Raw genomic sequence first — 17,611 nt, forward strand, 5'->3', positions numbered from 1 at the left:
GGGGGTGGGGATGGCCGAGAGGTCGGCCTCAGTGGGATGCGCCGTCCACCCTCCCTCCCCATGGGCCTGGAGGTTACGTCCACATCCCACTAAGCCCGCAGTGGTTCTCAACCTTCCTCATACCGCGACCCTTTAATACAGTTCCTCATGTTCTGGTGACCCAACCATAAAATTATTTTCGTGTAATGTAAATATCTGATATGCAGGATGGTCTTAGGCGACCCCGGTGAAAGGGTCATTCGCCCCCCAAAGGGGTCGCGACCCACAGGTTGAGAACCGCTGCACTAAGGCAACCACTAGGTCCCGACCAGGGCAGGGGGTCTGGGAGGAGAGAGGGAGGCGCTGGCGGGAGCGTGGCAACTTGGGGACCCGGGGGTCAGGGGCTGGCTCTGCCCTTTGCCACCCCTGTGTCGTTGCCACTTGTCATCTCCGTGCCTCAGTTTCCCATTCTGTTTAGAAAGGATATGCCTATTCCCTCGCAGGATTGCTGTGAAGGTAAAAGTCAATAATGCCTGTATGCTGTTTAATAGCCAATAGCTGTTAGCTGATAGCGGCTCTTGTAATCGCGATTATGCACCTTGAACAATGCAGCGACTACCTCCAAACTGCTCTCATGGAGGCTGCGTCAAAGTCTCAAGGGAGACTTCTGGACTTTGAGCCTGTGCAGCCGAGTGTCCAGCAGGGCACTGAGCAGGGTCGAGGTTTGTGTGCGCATGGAGAAAACCAGGATTCCCTCTGGGGCACGGTAAGCATTTAGTGCCTGTGCTTCTGAGGTTCACACCAGGAGAGCCTGGGTTGCTGAGATGCCAGCATTCGGAGACGCTGGGGTGAGAGTGGGGAGTGGGGTCAGGAATCTGCTCAGAAGAGCACAGGCAGCTAGAGAAGGCCCCTGGGAAAGCAGGGCCCTGGCGCTGTCCGCGGTGCTGAACGCCATACAGACAGGCCCGCGTGTACCTATAAGCTCCTGTCCATGGTGCTGAAACCACTTCCTCATAGGCCTGTCTGTGGTGCTGAAACCACTCCCCATAGGCCTGTCTAGCGGGGGTCTGCTGAACTGTCCATGGTTCTGAAGCACACGGCCCTGTCCGCAAGGCTGAAACACATTCCCAAGGTTCTTGTCTATGGTGCTGAAACCTTCACCCCTAGACCTGGCCGTGGCACTGAACCCTCTTTGGGATCGACCTTGTTTGTGGTGCCGCCCCTTCCCCATATACTCCTGCTCCGTGGAGCTGAAATCCCTTTCAGACAGACCTGTCTGTTTAGCCGAGCCAGACAGACCGAGCCGCCCCCAACCCCGCGCGGACCTGTCCATGGTGCTGAAACCCATGTCAGCTAGGCCTGCCCATAGGACTGAGCTGTCCGTGGTACTGAACCCTTTCCCCATAGACCTGGTCATGGCGCTGAACCTCATTGGGGGACCCGTCTGTGATGGGGACTCTCTAAGCAGAATGCACAGTTCTCTCTCTCTCTGACGTCTTCAAAGAACCCATCCGTCCTGCTGTTGTCTAGAAACGAAGCTCTCTGGGCTGTGAGGAGCGTGAGATGAAGTAGACAAGAGCAAAAACTGCACCGTCATTTTTAAGAGGCAGCCTTGGCTCTTAGGACGGCAGGGCCTGGCTACAACCTGACGGTAACTATTAACAGAATCTATAAACCATTTCTGTAGGAAAATGATGTACATTCCCCCCCACCCCACCAAAAAAAAAGGGAAAATGGGAGACAGATGTGTCAGGATTCAATATGATGGTTACCTTGGGTTGGGGGATATGGAAGAGTGATTTTTTTTTCTTTTGAGAGAGAGACATACATCAATTTTCTGTTCCATTTTTTATGCATTTATTTCCAGATTCTTGTATGTGCCTGGACCAGAGATTGAACCTGCAACCTTGGTGTACTGAGGCGAAGCTCTAACCACCTGACTACCCGGCCAGCGCTCGAGCAGTCTTAACCCTGTGACTTCAAACAGTGTAAGGATCTCTCAGCCACATCACACAGAACCCTTAGCTGAAATTTTTTGCCTTGATACTAGAAGTTCATGAGCTGTGTTTAAACTACTCAGAGCAGTGAGGTACCAGCATCAGTTACACTCTCTGGACTAGCGTTCCTTTTCCTCTTAAAACTGTCATTATCCAGGATCCTCGACCTCTGTTCCTCTCAGGCTACTCCCACGAAAAATAACTCACTCGGATATCTGCCCAGGGCCCACACCAGGAGGTGTGACTTCCCGAGGCTAGAAAAGAAGCAGAAGTCTCACTTCCCCCTTCTCAAACCCAAACTAATCCTTCACACCTCAAACTTCCCAAAGATCCTATTGCCTATTCCCCCATCTTCCCACCAGATTCTTCTAGTACATTGATTAAGTTCGTTTACTTGCTGTAAAGTGAGGAATATGAGCCAGAAACAAAGTGCTGGAAGGATGATGGGTAGTTTGAGGGATTACAACCTTGGAAAGCACAAAGCCCAGGTGGCTCCAAAGAGCACCAGCCTCACACCTTTAGGGCGTTTCCACCGCGTGACACAGACACAACTGCATTTCAGACTCCAGAAAATTCGATCAGCCAGGTCCATCAGAACCAGATGGCAGGGCTGGTCAGTCACGCAAAAGAAAAGGAGAGATGGTGTCATTGTAAGAAGGGGGCAAGAAAAAACAGGCAGAGAAAGACAGAAAAATATATAACTTAGGTTTTATTTTTGGTATCACAATTATGAGTTTATGCTAGAATATAGGTCTGAAAATGTTTTTTTCATTTAGTATGGCACAGTTACTTCTCTATGCCTATATACACATTTATATTTCTTTTTTAAACAACTGCATAATTCTATTGAATGAATACACAATAATTAACTTACCCACTTACCCATTACCCCAGTGGTCGGCAAACTGTGGCTCGCAAGCCGCAGTTTGCTGACCACTGCTGATTACCCTAATAAGTTACCACTTAAAAAATTTTTTTTTGCCATTGTATGTTCACCTACCTTTGCACACTGGTTTCTGAGGAATTTTGATTCAAATAATATATACATATGACAACTTGTATAACTGACCATGGAATTGTCTTTTCACACTTTCACAAAGTATTATCACTCTTCTGTGATTTAAAATCAATCTATTGGGAAAAAGTGGATATAGCATCACTTTATTTTGCATTTTTCTCCCTACTAGTGATATCGTGTAACTTTCGTTAGCTGTTTTATTTCACCTTCTTTGACCTGGCTGTTAGCTTTGTCCATTTCTCCCACTGCAATGAAGAATGCTTCTTTTTCTACCGAGTTGCAAATGTGACCATGACTGACCTGTATCAGTGCTCTAAATATCAGGATTACCCTTCATTTGTTGCAAACATATCCTTTTGGTCTCTCATTTGTCTATTAACTTTGACTCTGATGTTTTCCGCATAAAAATCAGCTCCTGGGTCGTGCGCAGTGCTTAAGAGGATCTGCCCCAGGGCAAGATGATAGGAATATTCTAACTCTGTCTGGTACCTTAACATCTTACCTTTACATCTTTAACCTTTCAAGTTTTGTCAGTGTGCCAGGGAGAGATCTCGGTCTCCCTGGAGAGCTCAGTGTCGCTCCAATTCTCCCACTGCAATGAGCATGCTTCTTACCAAAAATATATAAGGAGGGTCTGAACCCTCCACACAGGTGGGAGAAGCCCGCGCCCATCTCATGTAGAACAAGGAACGCACTGCTCCTAGTTTCTATGCCAAAGTAGAGGAGCCATGTCCTCTGGATAAGAGAGCTTCTCATGCCCTAGCCAGTATGGCTCAGTGGATAGAGCGCTGGCCTGCAGACTCAAGGGTCTGGGGCTCGATTCCCATCAAGCACATGTACCTCCCTGTTGCAGGTTCGATCTGATCCCTGGCGCTGGTCTGGGCACGTGCAGATGTCTCTCACATTGCTGTTTCTGTCTCTCCCCCCCCCCCCCCCCCCCCCACTCTCTCTGAAAGTCAATGGAATCCTCGGGCGAGGATTAATAAATAAAAAAGAAGAGAGAGAAAAGAGGTCCCCTCACAGGGCCCTCCAGTGGACTGCAGCAGTCACAAGGGAGCCCGAGAGCTCAGAGTACTCCTCCAGGGCAGGGGAACTACTAAAGGACACGGGCTTGCTTTTGGGGTGAAGAAAGTGTTCTAAAAGCAACTGTGGCGAAGGCTGCACAACCCTGACCACGTCCATGTGTCGTGTACTTCAAGTGAACTGTATGGTGTGTGAATTACATCTCAATGAGGCTCTTACAGAAACACACCCGCCACCAGCCTCTCAATCACTGTTGCTAACGCGTGAACACAGCATCGGTTCTCTTCCCGCAGCATTGAAGCGTCCTACTCTCTGCCTTGGGCCATCGCAACTGCTCTCCTTATGCCTTTTGTATCTGACAGTTCCTGCTGCTCTCCCCACTCCCCTGCCGCTACTGCCACACGTTCTGGGGGTAGGAAGGCGTTCTTCCCAGAACTCCGTAGCTCCTTGCTTTTTAAAAAAATTTACTGTTTTTTTTAAGAGAGAAACACTGATGTGCTGTTCCACTTATTTATGCATTCATTTGTTGAATCGTGTACGTGCCCTGACCGGGGATCGAACCTGCACCCTCCCTGGCATGTCGGGATGACACTCTAACCAACTGAGCTACCCCACCCGGCCCCTAGCTCCTCCTTTAGATTTCTTACAATGGTACATGTCACATACTCATCACATACTGTGTATTTTACTTCTTCGTGTCTTCCCCCACCTGATCTATAAGAGCAAAATCTCTTTGTACATTTTGCACCCTAGTGTGTCCTCAGCATCTGGAACAGTAAGTGCTCAATCAAGGTTAGCAGAACAAGTACTACGTTCTTTGTTTATCACAATTCTATTGCTGCCTTTACAATATACAGGGACTTTTACTGGAACATCAGTGAATTTACATATTTAACGTGGGGAGAAATACCTTTGCCAGACTGAGTCTTTCTGTACAGACACGTCTGCCTTTAAAAAATGAGTTTACGTTTTAGCGTGTACATTTATACGCTGATTGCAGTATACGTTTCTCTGTTTTGGGATCAGTCTTCAGTTTCATAGAACAAGATGGGAAGATTTATATTTACTTTACGCTCTAGAACAATATCAATATCTCAGGAATTGTCCATGATGCATTTCAATCGGTCACAGTGTTGAACTGCCTCTTACAGTTTGTTCCATGCTATGAATCTATTTGAGTTTCCTAGCTTGTTTGGGTTAGTGTTTAATACTCTCCCCTGGCTAGTCCTCCATTCTACCAAACGACTTTGTCCTGATTGGCCTATTCTCACTTCTAAGTGCACTGAGGAGCACTCCTCATTATCAGTGCTACTCATATTTATTCACACGGAGGGAGCGGTAAGCGGCCATGTCACCCTGTGGATCACAGACTCCTTCAATTCCCAGTGTGTTCACCTTTCGTACCTACAGGCAGAGTCGAGAGCCCTCTGTCTGCTCTGAAGACTGCAGGTTCGTCATCGTGACCTACTGGTTCCTTTTCCTTGTAGGTGGACATATCTGTAAGGCAACTTTTACTCTAAGGGCACTAAGTATGTGCCAAGGGTTATGTGCCGAGCCCTTTAGATGGATCACCTAACAGTCTTCAAAACCTGTGTTTTGAATGGAAAAGTAATATGAGTACATTTTAATTTTTAAGAGGTTAAGCTGGCTACAGTGTTAAAACTATGTACTTGAGGAGAGCAAGAGGGGAAATGGCTGTAACGCTATTTGCAAAAGTCCTGGATTAGGCTGACGGGACACAGACTGGGGAGTGTGGGTGGATTCTAGAGGCCTGGGGAGATTGAACTAGAGGACTCGGTGGCATGTGGGTGCAGAGGAGGGACGAGTGGAGGAGGAGGAGCAGGAGGAGGAGGAGCAGGAGGAGGACTCTCCAGTATGAATTCGCTGGTGATGCGTGAGATGTACACTCTGCCGGAAGGCCTTCCCACAGTCCTCACACCCGTAGGGCCTTTCTCCAGTGTGGATTCTCCGATGCAGCGTCAGGTGGGCTACCTGGCTGAAGGCTTTGCTACATTCCTGACACTCGTAAGGTTTCTCTCCCGTGTGAACCCTCTGATGCAGAGTAAGGGATTTGCGGTGGCTGAAGGCTTTCCTGCACACGTTACACTCATAGGGCTTCTCACCCGTGTGACACCTTTGGTGACAAATCAGGTACGCCCTCTGCCTGAACGCCTTCCCACACTCGAGGCATTCGTATGGTCTTTTCCCAGTGTGGAGTCTCTGATGTTGGACCAGATAGGAGCCATCGCTGAAGGCCTTCCCGCATTCTGTACATTTGTAAGGCTTCTCGCCCGTGTGAACCCGCCGGTGCTGGGCGAGGTGTGCTATCTGGCTGAAGGCCTGGCCACACTCCTCACACTCATAAGGCTTCTCTCCCGTGTGTGTTTTCCGATGCTGGGCGAGGTGTGCGTTCTGGCTGAAGGCCTTGCCGCACTCCTGACACTCATAGGGCTTCTCTCCGGTGTGGACTCTCTGGTGATGAGCCAGGTGTGTGCTCTGCCGAAACGCTTGCCCACATTCCTGACATTCGTAGGGTTTCTCCCCGGTGTGAACTCTCTGGTGAAGAGTGAGAGAGCCGCGGTGGCTGAAGGCTCTCTCGCAGAGCGCACATGCATACGGTTTCTCTCCCGTGTGAATTCTCTGATGTACAGTCAGGGAGGAGCCATGGCTGAACGCCTTCCCACACACGTTACATTTGTAAGGCCTCTCTCCGGTGTGAATTCTCTTATGCTGAATGAGTCCAATGTGGTCTGTAAAAGCCTTCCCACAGTCCACACAGTCAAAGGGTTTCTCTCCGGTGTGATAGTACCTCCGGTGGCGGATGAGAGAAGCATTCTGCCTGAAGGCTTTCCCACAGTCAGCACATTCATAGGGCCTCTTTCCCGTGTGAATTCTTCGATGATGAGCCAGGGAGGAGCAATCACTGAACGCCTTCCCGCACTCAATGCACTCATAGGGTTTCTCTCCTGTGTGGACCCTCTGATGCTGAGCGAGGTGTGCAAGCTGGCTGAAGGCTTTGGTGCACCGCTGACACCGATAAGGCTTCTCCCCAGTGTGAACTCTCTGGTGTTGAATAAGATGAGCATTCTGGCTAAAGGCTTTCCCGCACTCGGCGCACTCAAAGGGTTTTTCTCCTGTGTGTGTTCTCTGATGTTGAGCGAGGTGGGCACTCTGGCTAAAGGCCTTTCCACACGCAATACATTCATAGGGTTTCTCTCCGGTATGGATTCTTTGATGAAGAGTCAGGGTAGAGATTTTGCTGAAAGTTTTCTCACAGTCTTTGCATGTCAGAAGTTTCTTTCCTCCACAGGCTTGCTTGTGTTTTTTAACAAATGCCTGTGTTTTTAAGCTTTCCTTACCTGTGTCAAAATGGTATGTTCTCTCTTCAATGGGAAATATGTGTTTTACATAAGAAAATGTATTCAGATGAAAAGCTGTCCCAGGTTTGTTAGAGTGGTCTTTTTTCTCAATGAGCGCACCTATATGATTGACCGTCTCTTGCCTAAACTGTGGCTTCTGACTTACCAGGTCCCTCCCAAACAGGTCTTCACCTTTCCAGTTTTCCCCTAATGTGGAACACTCAAAGTTATCAGAGCTTGTAAGTCTTCCCGTTATCGTTACCTGGGATAATTTCTCTCCGTAAATGTCCTGGTTTGGAGATAATTCTTTGGTCATCCACACACACTCCGAGTCTGAAAGGTAGTAAGAAAGCAAATAGCTCCTTTATTTAATGCTAGAAAAACAAAAACTTCTCAAATGAGACCAGGGGAGTCAAAACAGTTGCTGAAGCCCACAGAGGTTAATATTCTGATAATTCTTAGATGAAGTTAGGCAACGCAACCTAATTTGACATTTCTCAAATAAAGTCTCCTTGGCTATGGTGTATTATTTCTTTTATTTTTTTAAACCTTTCTTTAAAAAAATTTTAAATTGATTTCAGAGGAAGGGAGAGGGAGCGAGACAGACAGAAACACCAATGATGAGAGAGAATCATTGATTGGCTGTCTCTTGCACAGCCCACAACTTGGGCTTGTGCCCTGCCTGGGAATCCACCTGTGACCTCCTGCTTCATAGACTGATGCTCAACCACTAAGCCACACCAGTCAGGCTCTGGTATATTATTTCAACAAGACTTTTAATTAAAGATTTTATACCAATATTTATAATTGAGATTTGTCTGTTAATTTCCTTTCTTGGTACTCTTTTGGTATCAATGTTATGCTGTCTTTATTAACACATTTTTTAAAACTTCTTTTTATTCTGTCACAGAACATGTGAACCAACGCTGATGATATTTTTCCTAAAAGCTTTTATAGAATTTATTTGTGTAACTATAATGGAGTAGCTGCTTTTCCTGGGGGAGGCAGTTCTTAGATGACTGTCTACATTTCTTCTCTTGTAACTGGTCTGTTGAAATTCTCTCTCTTCTGGCATCAGTTGTGGTAATTTATGATTTCTGAAAATATTATCCATTTAATTAATCTAAGTCTTCAAATTATCTATACAGAGTTGAGGAAAATAGATTCCTGTGATTCTTTTAAGTACTTATATACTATTGGTAGTTTAGTTTTATTTCTTTTCTTGTGTTTTCTCTCATTTGCCCTCACAGTTTGTTTTATTGGTTTTCTAAAGAAGCAACTATTTGATTTAAATTCATATCTACTGTTTTCTAATACATTTGCGAGAGAGAGAGAGAGAGAGAGAGAGAGAGAAACATTGATTTATTATTTCACGTATTTATGCATTCATTGGTTGATTCTTGTATGTGCCCTGACTGGGGGTTGAACCCCTAACCTTGGTGTCTCAGAATGATGCTACCCAGTCAGGGCAACAATCCTCTTCTTGGAAATATGATAATTGATATCAGGAAAAAGCCACACTATAGCCATGGAACAAATTATAACCATCTCACGGAGGCCCATTTCCCCGCAATGTATACCTTATACACTGTTAACTCATTTTCTAAACCAGAAAAACAGCTTTCATGCAGGGCAGGTGAAAACACATAATTAAGTTTGAAGAAAATAAATTGGGGCACAAATCCTAATTATGACAATAAAAGTGGGAGAAGATTGCCCTAACTGGTTTGGCTCAGTGGATAGAGCATCAGCCTGCAGACTGAAGGGTCTCAGGTTCAGTTCCGGTCAAGGACACATGCCTGGGTTGCGTGCTTGATCCCCAGTAGGGGACTTGTAGGAGGCAGCCAATCAATGATTCTCTCTCATCACTGATGTTTCTATCTGCCTTTCCCTCTCCCTTCCTTCTGAAATCAATAAAGATATATTTTTTTAAAAAGTGGGAGAAGATAAAGAGGCAGGAGGTACATTGGTGAGCTGATCTGTTCACCTTTCATGTGGGTATCAAAAGGTGGTATTCCGAGTCTCATGTGAATTATAAAATATAGATTCAAAAATACATAAAAACATAAAGGTAACACCTTGTGGGACTGAAAACCTTTCCAATTCACAGGGTGGGATGGTGTGAAAGGAGAAAAACCATATATATAAACAACAAGGCAAGAAGAAATAATCACAGGACAACAAAGGAAAAATAATTAAAAGTAGAAGGAAGAACACAGCTACAATGACTGTTAATCCAATAAACACGTTTTAAAAAAAGGAAAAGTTTTAAACAACTGAACACAAATTTGTCCGAGGAATCCAAAAATGCTATCAGGAATGATTGTAACGAGGTCAACATAAGCGGAACATAGCCGCGTCCAGGCACAGACTATGGGATTTGCAGGAGATCAGTGAAGATCCAGGTGGCACATCGTGCCAGTGGGGAGGAGAAGAGAGACTTAAAAAATGGAGTTAGAGGCCCTGACTTGGTAGCTCAGTTGTTAAAAGTGTCTTCCTGATACACCAAAGTCATAGGTTCGATCCCCAGGCAGGGCATATACAACAATCAACCAATTAATTCATAAATAAGTGGAATAACCAATTGATCCCCTCCCCCCCTCCCCGCATCATCTCTCTCCATCAAATCAATAACCTTTTTTTTAATGGAGTTAGAACAAGATGTTTCCATTTGGGAGGGGCTTTTAAAGTTGTTGTCCAACAAGTCTGAGAGAGAAGGAACATCGTGAGAATAGCTTCCCCAGCGCTAGCAATCCTGTACGTACGTGGGCACAGGCCTCCTGCCCTCTCGCCATCCGTCACCCAGGGCTCTTCACCCTGTTCCAACAAGGAGATCACATCTGGCTTAGACACGCAAAGACCTGCATAAAGGAAGAGACGAGAAAACGGGCTATGCTGTGGCTATTGCAGAATTATAACCCAGTCCAGACGGTAGGGAGGGAAGAGGGACACGGTAGGAAAATGCTGAGAAAGCCCTGAGAGACAGCTGAGGCGGGAAGATTCCTGTGGGGAGGTGAGGGAGGCAGGCACTCTTACCCACGGAGACCAGGGTCCTGTAGTTCTCCAACATCACCTTCCTGTACAGAGTCCTCTGAGCGAGGTTCAGGCACTCCCACTCAGCCCGGGAGAAGTCTACGGCCACATCTGGGAAAGTCACTGCGTCCTAAAACGACACAAATGCCATCTTGCTCAACCGGTGTTCACGTCCCCACTCGGGGGGCTCCAGGGTAAAGGGTTCTGCTGCTCACACTCGGAGGGTGGAGTGGGGAACGTGTGTAAGTAATTGTATGGGGGTCTAACTGACCCAGGAGTGGGAGTTAGTTCCTGGACAACTTTTCTGCCTAGTTATATTGTATAAATTAGGAAAAATAAAAATATATATGAGAGCCATTCTCTGCTCTTGGAGCAATTCTATGAAATTTATAAAAAATGTTGCCGAAACCGGTTTGGCTCAGTGGATAGAGCGTCGGCCTGCGGACTGAAAGGTCCCAGGTTCGATTCCGGTCAAGGGCATGTACCTTGGTTGCAGGCACATCCCCAGTGGGAAATGTGCAGGAGACAGCTGATCGATGTCTCTCTCTCATCGATGTTTCTGACTCTCTATCTCTCTCCCTTCCTCTCTGTAAAGAATAAAATATATTTAAAAAAAAATGTCGACTGCATTAAAAACAGTATCATTAAATATTAAATATCTGATTTATATTCGAAGCTACATCACCTTTCTACATGGAGGAATTAAAGAGCTCTGGGACTGCAAGGGAACGTCTGACGGAAGGACGCCGACCTGACGAACATCATTTCAGCCTACACAACATATTCTAAGAAATCTTAACGTTTGTTTTTTTTTTTTTTTTCAGTTGATCAGCAGCCTTGCCAGGATCTCTAGCCACAATCCCCAGCCAAGTTCTGTCTAGGATCTCCAGCGAAGTTCTGGTTAGGATCTCCAGCCAGGTTCTATGTCCATGTTCTCTTGCTAGGTTATCCAGCCAGGTTCTCCAGCCAGGTTCTGTAGCCATGTTCCCTCGATAAGTTCTCCAGCCAGGTTCTGTCACCATGTTCTCCAGCCAGGTTCAGTCACCAGGTTCTAGTCAGGTTCTCTTGCCATGTTCTATCCAGGTTCTGTAGCCAGGTTCTGTCTCTAGGATCTTCAGCCAGGTTCTCTCGCTAGGTTCTGTCTCTAGGTTCTGTTGCCAGTTTCTGTCTAGGGTCTTTTGCCATGTTCTGTCTCTAGGTTCTGTCTCTAAGTTCTGTGGCCAGTTTCTGTCCAGGATCTTTTGCCATGTTCCGTCTCTAGGTTCTGTCTCTAGGTTCTGTGTCTAGGTTCTGTATCTCTAGGTTCTGTGTCTAAGTTCTGTGTCAATCTTAACGTTCTTAAGGTGTTAAGAACTGTGCCCAGCCCTGGCCGGTTTGGCTCACTGGGTAGAGCGTTGGCCTGTGGACTGAAGGGTCCCAGGTTGGACTCCTAGTCAAGGGCACATGCTCAGGCTGCGGGCTCTGTCCCCAGTAGGGGGCGTGCAGGAGGCGGCCAAACCATGATTCTCTCTCATCATTGATGTTTCTATCTCTCTCTCTCCCCTTCCTTCCTCTCTGAAATACATAAGAACATCCTATCTAATAAAGTGGGAATATGCAAATTGACCATCACAAATGCTGGTGGCACCCAGTCCTTTCAGCCCCACGGGAGGGGGGAGAGGCAGGGAGTAGGGGCACGGCAGGTGCACAGTGCAGCCGACCTGCCCTCAGCCCCCTAGGCACCCAGGGCCAGCCCGAGGCACAGGCAAGCCTTGGATGTCGGCTGCCCAGCTGCCCAGGGCCGGCCTGAGGCTCAGGTAATCAAGGCCACCTGAGGCTTGTGCTGCCAGCAGTGGCAGCAGCAGAGGTGTGATGGGGCGTCATCGTCCCCTGATGATCGCCAGGTCGCCTCCCATCCCTGAGGGTTCCCAGACTGTGAGAGGGGGCAGGCAGGGCTGAGGGACTCTCCCTCCAGTGCATGAATTTTCATGCACCAGGCCTCTAGTATTTATGTGTGCTGCCTTTTCATTTCCCCAGCAGGCTGCTGGCTCTCTGAGAGCCAGATGGGCACATAGGAACCAGGCAGGTGGCAGCTCTCCGATTCCTCTAAGGACTGTATGCTGTGCAGTCAGATGGCGTACAAACAGCTGAGCACGGGCAATGAAGAGAGAACACCAAACAGGAAGAAGAGGTGGCTCCCAGAGACACGGGGCGGTTGGAGTCTGACCCTGTGATCCCAGCACTCATCAGGGAGGGAGGAAACAGAAACCAACCCCCAGGGTGGAACTATGAGGCAGACAATTTTCAGAAGAAAACGAACATGACCAAACCCTGGAAGGCACAACTATTGTAAGGAGGGAAGGGGGTGTGCCAACTCACCGGGGGCATGGCTGTAAGAAGGTCAATGCCCATTGCTGCCTCTGCCTGGCTCCTCATTCGACGGGCTCTACCCCGCGAGCGCAGAGCTGGGGGAGGAGAGAGGAGTGAGAGCCAGAGCAGCTCTAAGAACCGCAGCCCAGAAACTCTGCCTTCAGCTCCCTCTTTTCACTCTCTCACTCCCACCCACCCTGCCCTCAGCCCAGGCATTCGCTGGGAGACCAGGACGTTACAGCTGGGGTACTGCTCTGCTCGGGTTTTAGACTGAGTATGACCTATGCCCCCTCCCCTCAAAGCCACCCATTCATCAACAAGAGATGTATCAGGTGGGCTGCACATACAGGGTGTCCCCCAAAATGTATGCACACTTTACAGCGGAAAGCTCAATTCTGAAAATGAAACGTATTTTAATAAACACTGCCGTTATAATCATTCAAAGTGCATGCATGCATATTTTGGGAGGCACCCTATCTTTAGACTCCCGATTTAACCTTCACGATCTTCAGTGAAAACAGGAAACACCATCACCTGTTCACCCATGAAAGCTCTGGGACGTGAGGTCTTTTGCACAAGGTTCACAGCTTGTCAATAACGGAGCCCAGTCACCGACCTGGGTGGGCCTGATCCTCTCGCCCAAGCTATTCGCCCAAGCAGACACCAGAATATAACAGGAAACACGCCTCCTGGGCAGCTAACCAGCGAGGATTAGTGTAGATTGTATGAGACTTGAAAAAACGATTTCCCACCCTGGCCAGTTTGGCTCAGTGGATAGAGCATTGGCCTGTGGACTAAAGGGTCCCAGGTTCGATTCTGGCCAAGGGCACATGCCCAGGTTGCAGGCTTGATCCCCAGTGAGGGGTGTGCAGGAGGCAGCTGATCCATGATTCTCTCTCATCATCAATGTTTCTGTCTCTCTCTCCCTTCTCCCTTCCTCTCTGAAATCAATAAATATATATTTTAAAAAAATAAAATGTTTTAAAGAAACGATTTCCCCAGAAAGAGTCTATGTGGCTTGCGGGTCATTGGACAAAACTATAAGAAGACCCTGTTTCTCATTTTGCTTTGGGACAAACAATAATTTTGAAATAAAGTCCCTTGTCTCCCCTGAGGCGAGTTTCCTCTATCAGGAAAAGTTCTGGTATTTTCCCTCTAAACTCCACAGCTTTCTGAAAGCATCACTACCTATCTATCTATCTATATATCATCTATCATCTATCTTTCTAAAACCCTAAGCGACCATTTGACCGGTCGCTATGACGCACACTGACCACCAATGGGCAGATGCTCAATGCAGGAGCTGCCCCCTGGTGGTCAGTGCACTTCCACAGCGGGAACGCTGCTCAGCTGACCTACGGGCGCCAGATGCCGGGTTCACTGCTGGTGAGCATGGCTACGGAGGTGTGAGCCTCTCCTGCCTCAGTGCTAAGGCCAGGCCCGCCTGGGCTCCTCCCTGGCCGCCTGCCACTTCATACACTACTACATCCCGGATTGCGAGAGGGGGCAGGCCAGGCTCAGGGACCCCACCAGTGCACGAATCCATGCCCGGGGCCTCTAGCGATGATAATAATAAGAGTGAACACTCACGCCCTAACCGGTGTGGCTCAGTGGATAGAGCGTCGGCCTGTGGACTGAAAGGTCCCAGGTTCGATTCTGGTCAAGGGCATGTACCTAGGTTGTGGGCACATCCTCAGTGGGGGGGTGTGCAGGAGGTAGCTGTTCGATGTTTCTCTCTCATCGATGTTTCTAAGTCTCTATTCCTTTCCCTTTCGCTCTGTAAAAAATCAATAAAATATATTTAAAAAAATAAAAAAATAGTGAACACTCATTGAGCACTTTCTATGTGGCCGGCGCCACACCACATATTTTCAGGTATGGGCTCATTTAACCCTTATAACAGTCCTATGAGGTATGTAATAGCAGCATCTCCATTTTATTATTTTTTATGTTAATTTTTAAAAATGTTTTTATTGAGCCCTAACCTGTGTGGCTCAGTGGATAGAGCGTCAGCCTGCAGACTGAAAGGTCCCAGGTTCGATTCCGGTCAAAGGCATGTACCTTGGTTGCAGGCACATCCCCAGTGGGGGGCCTGCAGGAGGCAGCTGATCGATGTTTCTCTCTCATCGATGTTTCTAACTCTCTATCCCTTTCCCTTCCTCTCTGTAAAAAAAATCAATAAAATATATATTTTTTAAAAATGCTTTTATTGATTGTTAGATAGAGAGAGAGGAAGGGAGAGGGTGAAAGAGAAATGTCAATGATGAGAGTGCACCATTGATCGACTGCCTCCTGCACATGCCCTACTGGGGATAGAGCCTGCAACCTGGGCAGGTGCCCTGAACAGGAATCAAACCAGCAAACTTTCGGTGCACAGGACGACCCCCAACTAACTGAGCCCCAGCCAGGGCTCATCTCCGTTTTATGTTAGAGAAACTGGGTCAGAATATCTAGAGCCCAGGAAAAAAAGTGAGGCCATGGCCAGGTAGCTCAGTTGGTTAGTACACCCAATACACCAAGGTTGTGGATTCAATACCCAGTCAGGGCACATACAGGAAGTCAACCAAAGAATGCAAAAATAAGTGGAACAACACATCAATAATTTTCTCTCTCTCTCAAAATAAAATAAACAAACAAATAAATAAATAGCTCAGTGAAAGTTTTGGGGATCTGAACTCTTGAAGCTATCAAACCCATCTCAGAATCGGTTTCTTCATTGGTCAGAAAGTGTTTAAGAGTGTGGCTCAGTGCATAGAGCCTCAGCCTGTGGACTGAAGGGTCCTGGGTTTGATTCTGGTCAAGGGCAGTCCAGGCCCTGGTTAGAGACAACCAACCGATGTGTTTCTTTCACATCGATATTTCTCTCTCTCTTTACCTCTCTTCCACTCTCTCTAAAAAAGGGAAAGGATGAAAGAAAGAGAGAAAGAGAGAAAGAGAGAGAGAGAGAGAGAGAGAAAGAGAGAGAAAGAAAGGAAATAATCCTACATAATAAAAGCATAACATGCTAAGTGTCCCACTGATCAGTCGACTGTTTGATTTACCACTTGACCAGTCCCTATGATGCACACTGACCACCAGGAGGCAGACGCTCCAACCAGTAGGTTAGCTTGCTGCAGGGTCTGCCAATTGGGACTGGGCCAGATGGGGTCAGACACGCCCTGGGGCCCTTCCTCGGTCCCTCCCCAGCCCCTTGGCCTGATTGGGACTGGGTGAGAAGGCCCTAATCACCCTGATTGCTGGCCAAGCCAAGGGACCCCATCCATGCATGAATTAGTGCACTAGGCCTCTAGTACAATAATAAAGAAATAATATACAAGAACAAACTGTGTTAAAAAAAAAAGTGTTTAAGAGCACCCACCTCCATCCTTTGTGGAGGGGACTGCATGAGAGCCAGTGCAGCGGGGCCTCTGGAGTCTGTGGGCCCGGGCCTGAATCCTGGCTCCTCCTGGAAGCGGTTACTTGTCTTCTCTCAGGCGTCAGTGTCCTCACCTGTGAGGGAGAGACAAGGCAGTTCCCGCGTCACCCTGTTTTGAGGTTTGGGGTTAGAGGCCCAGTGCACGAATTCATGCACCAGTGGGGTCCCTTGGCCTGGCCTCGGGATTGGGTTGAAACTGGCTCTCTGACATCCCCCCAGGGGTCCCGGGTTATGAGAGGGTGCAGGCCAGACTGAGGGACCCCACCAGACTGTGGGACCCCATGATCGGGGCCGGGAGGGACGTGGGAGGTTGGCCAGCAGGAGAGGGACTCTGGGAGGGCTCCAGGGTGTGTCCGGCCCGTCTAGCTCAGTTCCTATCAGCTGTCCCCAGCAGCAATCCAACCTACCAGTTGGAGCAGCTGCCCCCTGGTGGTCAGTGCACATCATAGCGAGCGGTTGAGTGGCCTTAGCATATCATTAGCATATTATACTTTGATTTGTTGAACGAACGACCGGACACTTTGCATTTAGGCTTTTATTATATAGGATTGATTTTTTTGCCAGAGGAAGGGAGAGGGATAGAGTCAGAAACCGATCAGCTGCCTCCTGCACACTCCCTACTGGGGATGCGCCGGCAATCAAGGTACATGCCCTTGACAGAGATCGAACCCGGGACTCTTCAGTCTGCAGGCTGACGCTCTATCCACTGAGCCACACCGGTCAGGGTGACATTCGGGATGTTATCAGGCCCAGGGGACAGCACTCCTTCCCCCTCGCTGTGCTCCCTGGAGGAGAGGGAGGGGCGGGGATACTTTCCTTCATTTAGACAGCAATGGGGAACGTTCGGCCCTGGGGTGCGGAAGGCCCCCCAAAATCACTTGGCCTGGCCCTGCCAAGGCATTGGGGGGAGGTAATTACATGTCTGACCAAATAGGGCAGGCTAATTTTTTATCTTACTCTATTGACTTCAGAGAGGAGAGGGTGGAGAGAGAGAGAAAGCGAGAGAAACATCAATGATGAGGGAGAATCGTGGATTGGCTGCCTCCTGCACGCCCCCCACTGGTGGGAGGGGCGGGATCTAGCCCGCAACCGGGGCGGGCCTGTGCCCTTGACTAGCACCGAACCAGGGACCCTTCAGTCCGCAGGCCGACGCTCTATCCACTGAGCACACCGGTCAGGGGCTCCTTTTCAAGCTGGAATTCTCTAAGGCCCGGGCGTGACGCCATAAACACCCGAACGGCCCCTGTCAGGAGGAAGGTTCTCTACACCCCCTTCATCCCCCCTCCGGCCCCACAGCGACGCGGGGCAGGACCCCGACACCTAAGGACTGAGGTGCCCCCCCAAGAGCAACAGCACGCGCACAGGGGGTGCCCTCTCCCCTGGGTCTTCGGCGCCCCTCGCGCCCCCCAATCCAGCTCCTCGGACGTCCTCCTCCTCC

General features: G+C 48.4%; 2 protein-coding genes across 3 annotated transcripts in view; both read right to left on the reverse strand.

The window, feature by feature from the left end:
* Positions 1-16,443, reverse strand: part of SMIM17 (small integral membrane protein 17) — a 23,102-nt gene extending 6,659 nt beyond the window's left edge. The window contains exons 1-2 of one of the 2 annotated variants that reach the window (XM_015561796.1): positions 16,434-16,443; positions 4,585-4,589 (exon numbers count right to left, since the gene is read on the reverse strand). The gene's annotated coding sequence lies outside the window, so the exon portion shown is untranslated. Of the gene's footprint in view, positions 1-4,584; positions 4,590-8,053; positions 8,059-16,433 lie in introns of both variants that reach the window. The other variant, XM_006753302.2, reaches the window with a different exon arrangement.
* Positions 4,585-16,243, reverse strand: ZNF470 (zinc finger protein 470). The gene is made up of 5 exons (XM_015561763.1): positions 16,117-16,243; positions 12,768-12,853; positions 10,413-10,539; positions 10,142-10,237; positions 4,585-7,709 (listed from the first exon to the last, which is right to left on the reverse strand). Exons 2-5 carry the CDS (start codon positions 12,822-12,824, stop codon positions 5,803-5,805), a joined length of 2,187 nt encoding a protein of 728 aa, XP_015417249.1. The 5' UTR covers positions 12,825-12,853; positions 16,117-16,243; the 3' UTR covers positions 4,585-5,802.
* Positions 16,444-17,611: the final 1,168 nt, after the last annotated feature.

The sequence above is a fragment of the Myotis davidii genome, unplaced genomic scaffold (genome assembly GCF_000327345.1).
Source record: "Myotis davidii unplaced genomic scaffold, ASM32734v1 scaffold431, whole genome shotgun sequence".
In the NCBI taxonomy this organism is placed as follows: domain Eukaryota; kingdom Metazoa; phylum Chordata; class Mammalia; order Chiroptera; family Vespertilionidae; genus Myotis; species Myotis davidii.

Coding starts and splice junctions, on each gene's coding strand:
- ZNF470 (XM_015561763.1), bottom strand. CDS start 12,824: ATGAGGAGCCAGGCAGAGGCAGCAATGGGCATTGACCTTCTTACAGCC. Junction 10,540..12,767: donor TTCTTACAGCCATGCCCCCG/GTGAGTTGGCAC, acceptor GTGTCGTTTTAG/GACGCAGTGACTTTCCCAGA. Junction 10,238..10,412: donor CAGGACCCTGGTCTCCGTGG/GTAAGAGTGCCT, acceptor TCCTTTATGCAG/GTCTTTGCGTGTCTAAGCCA.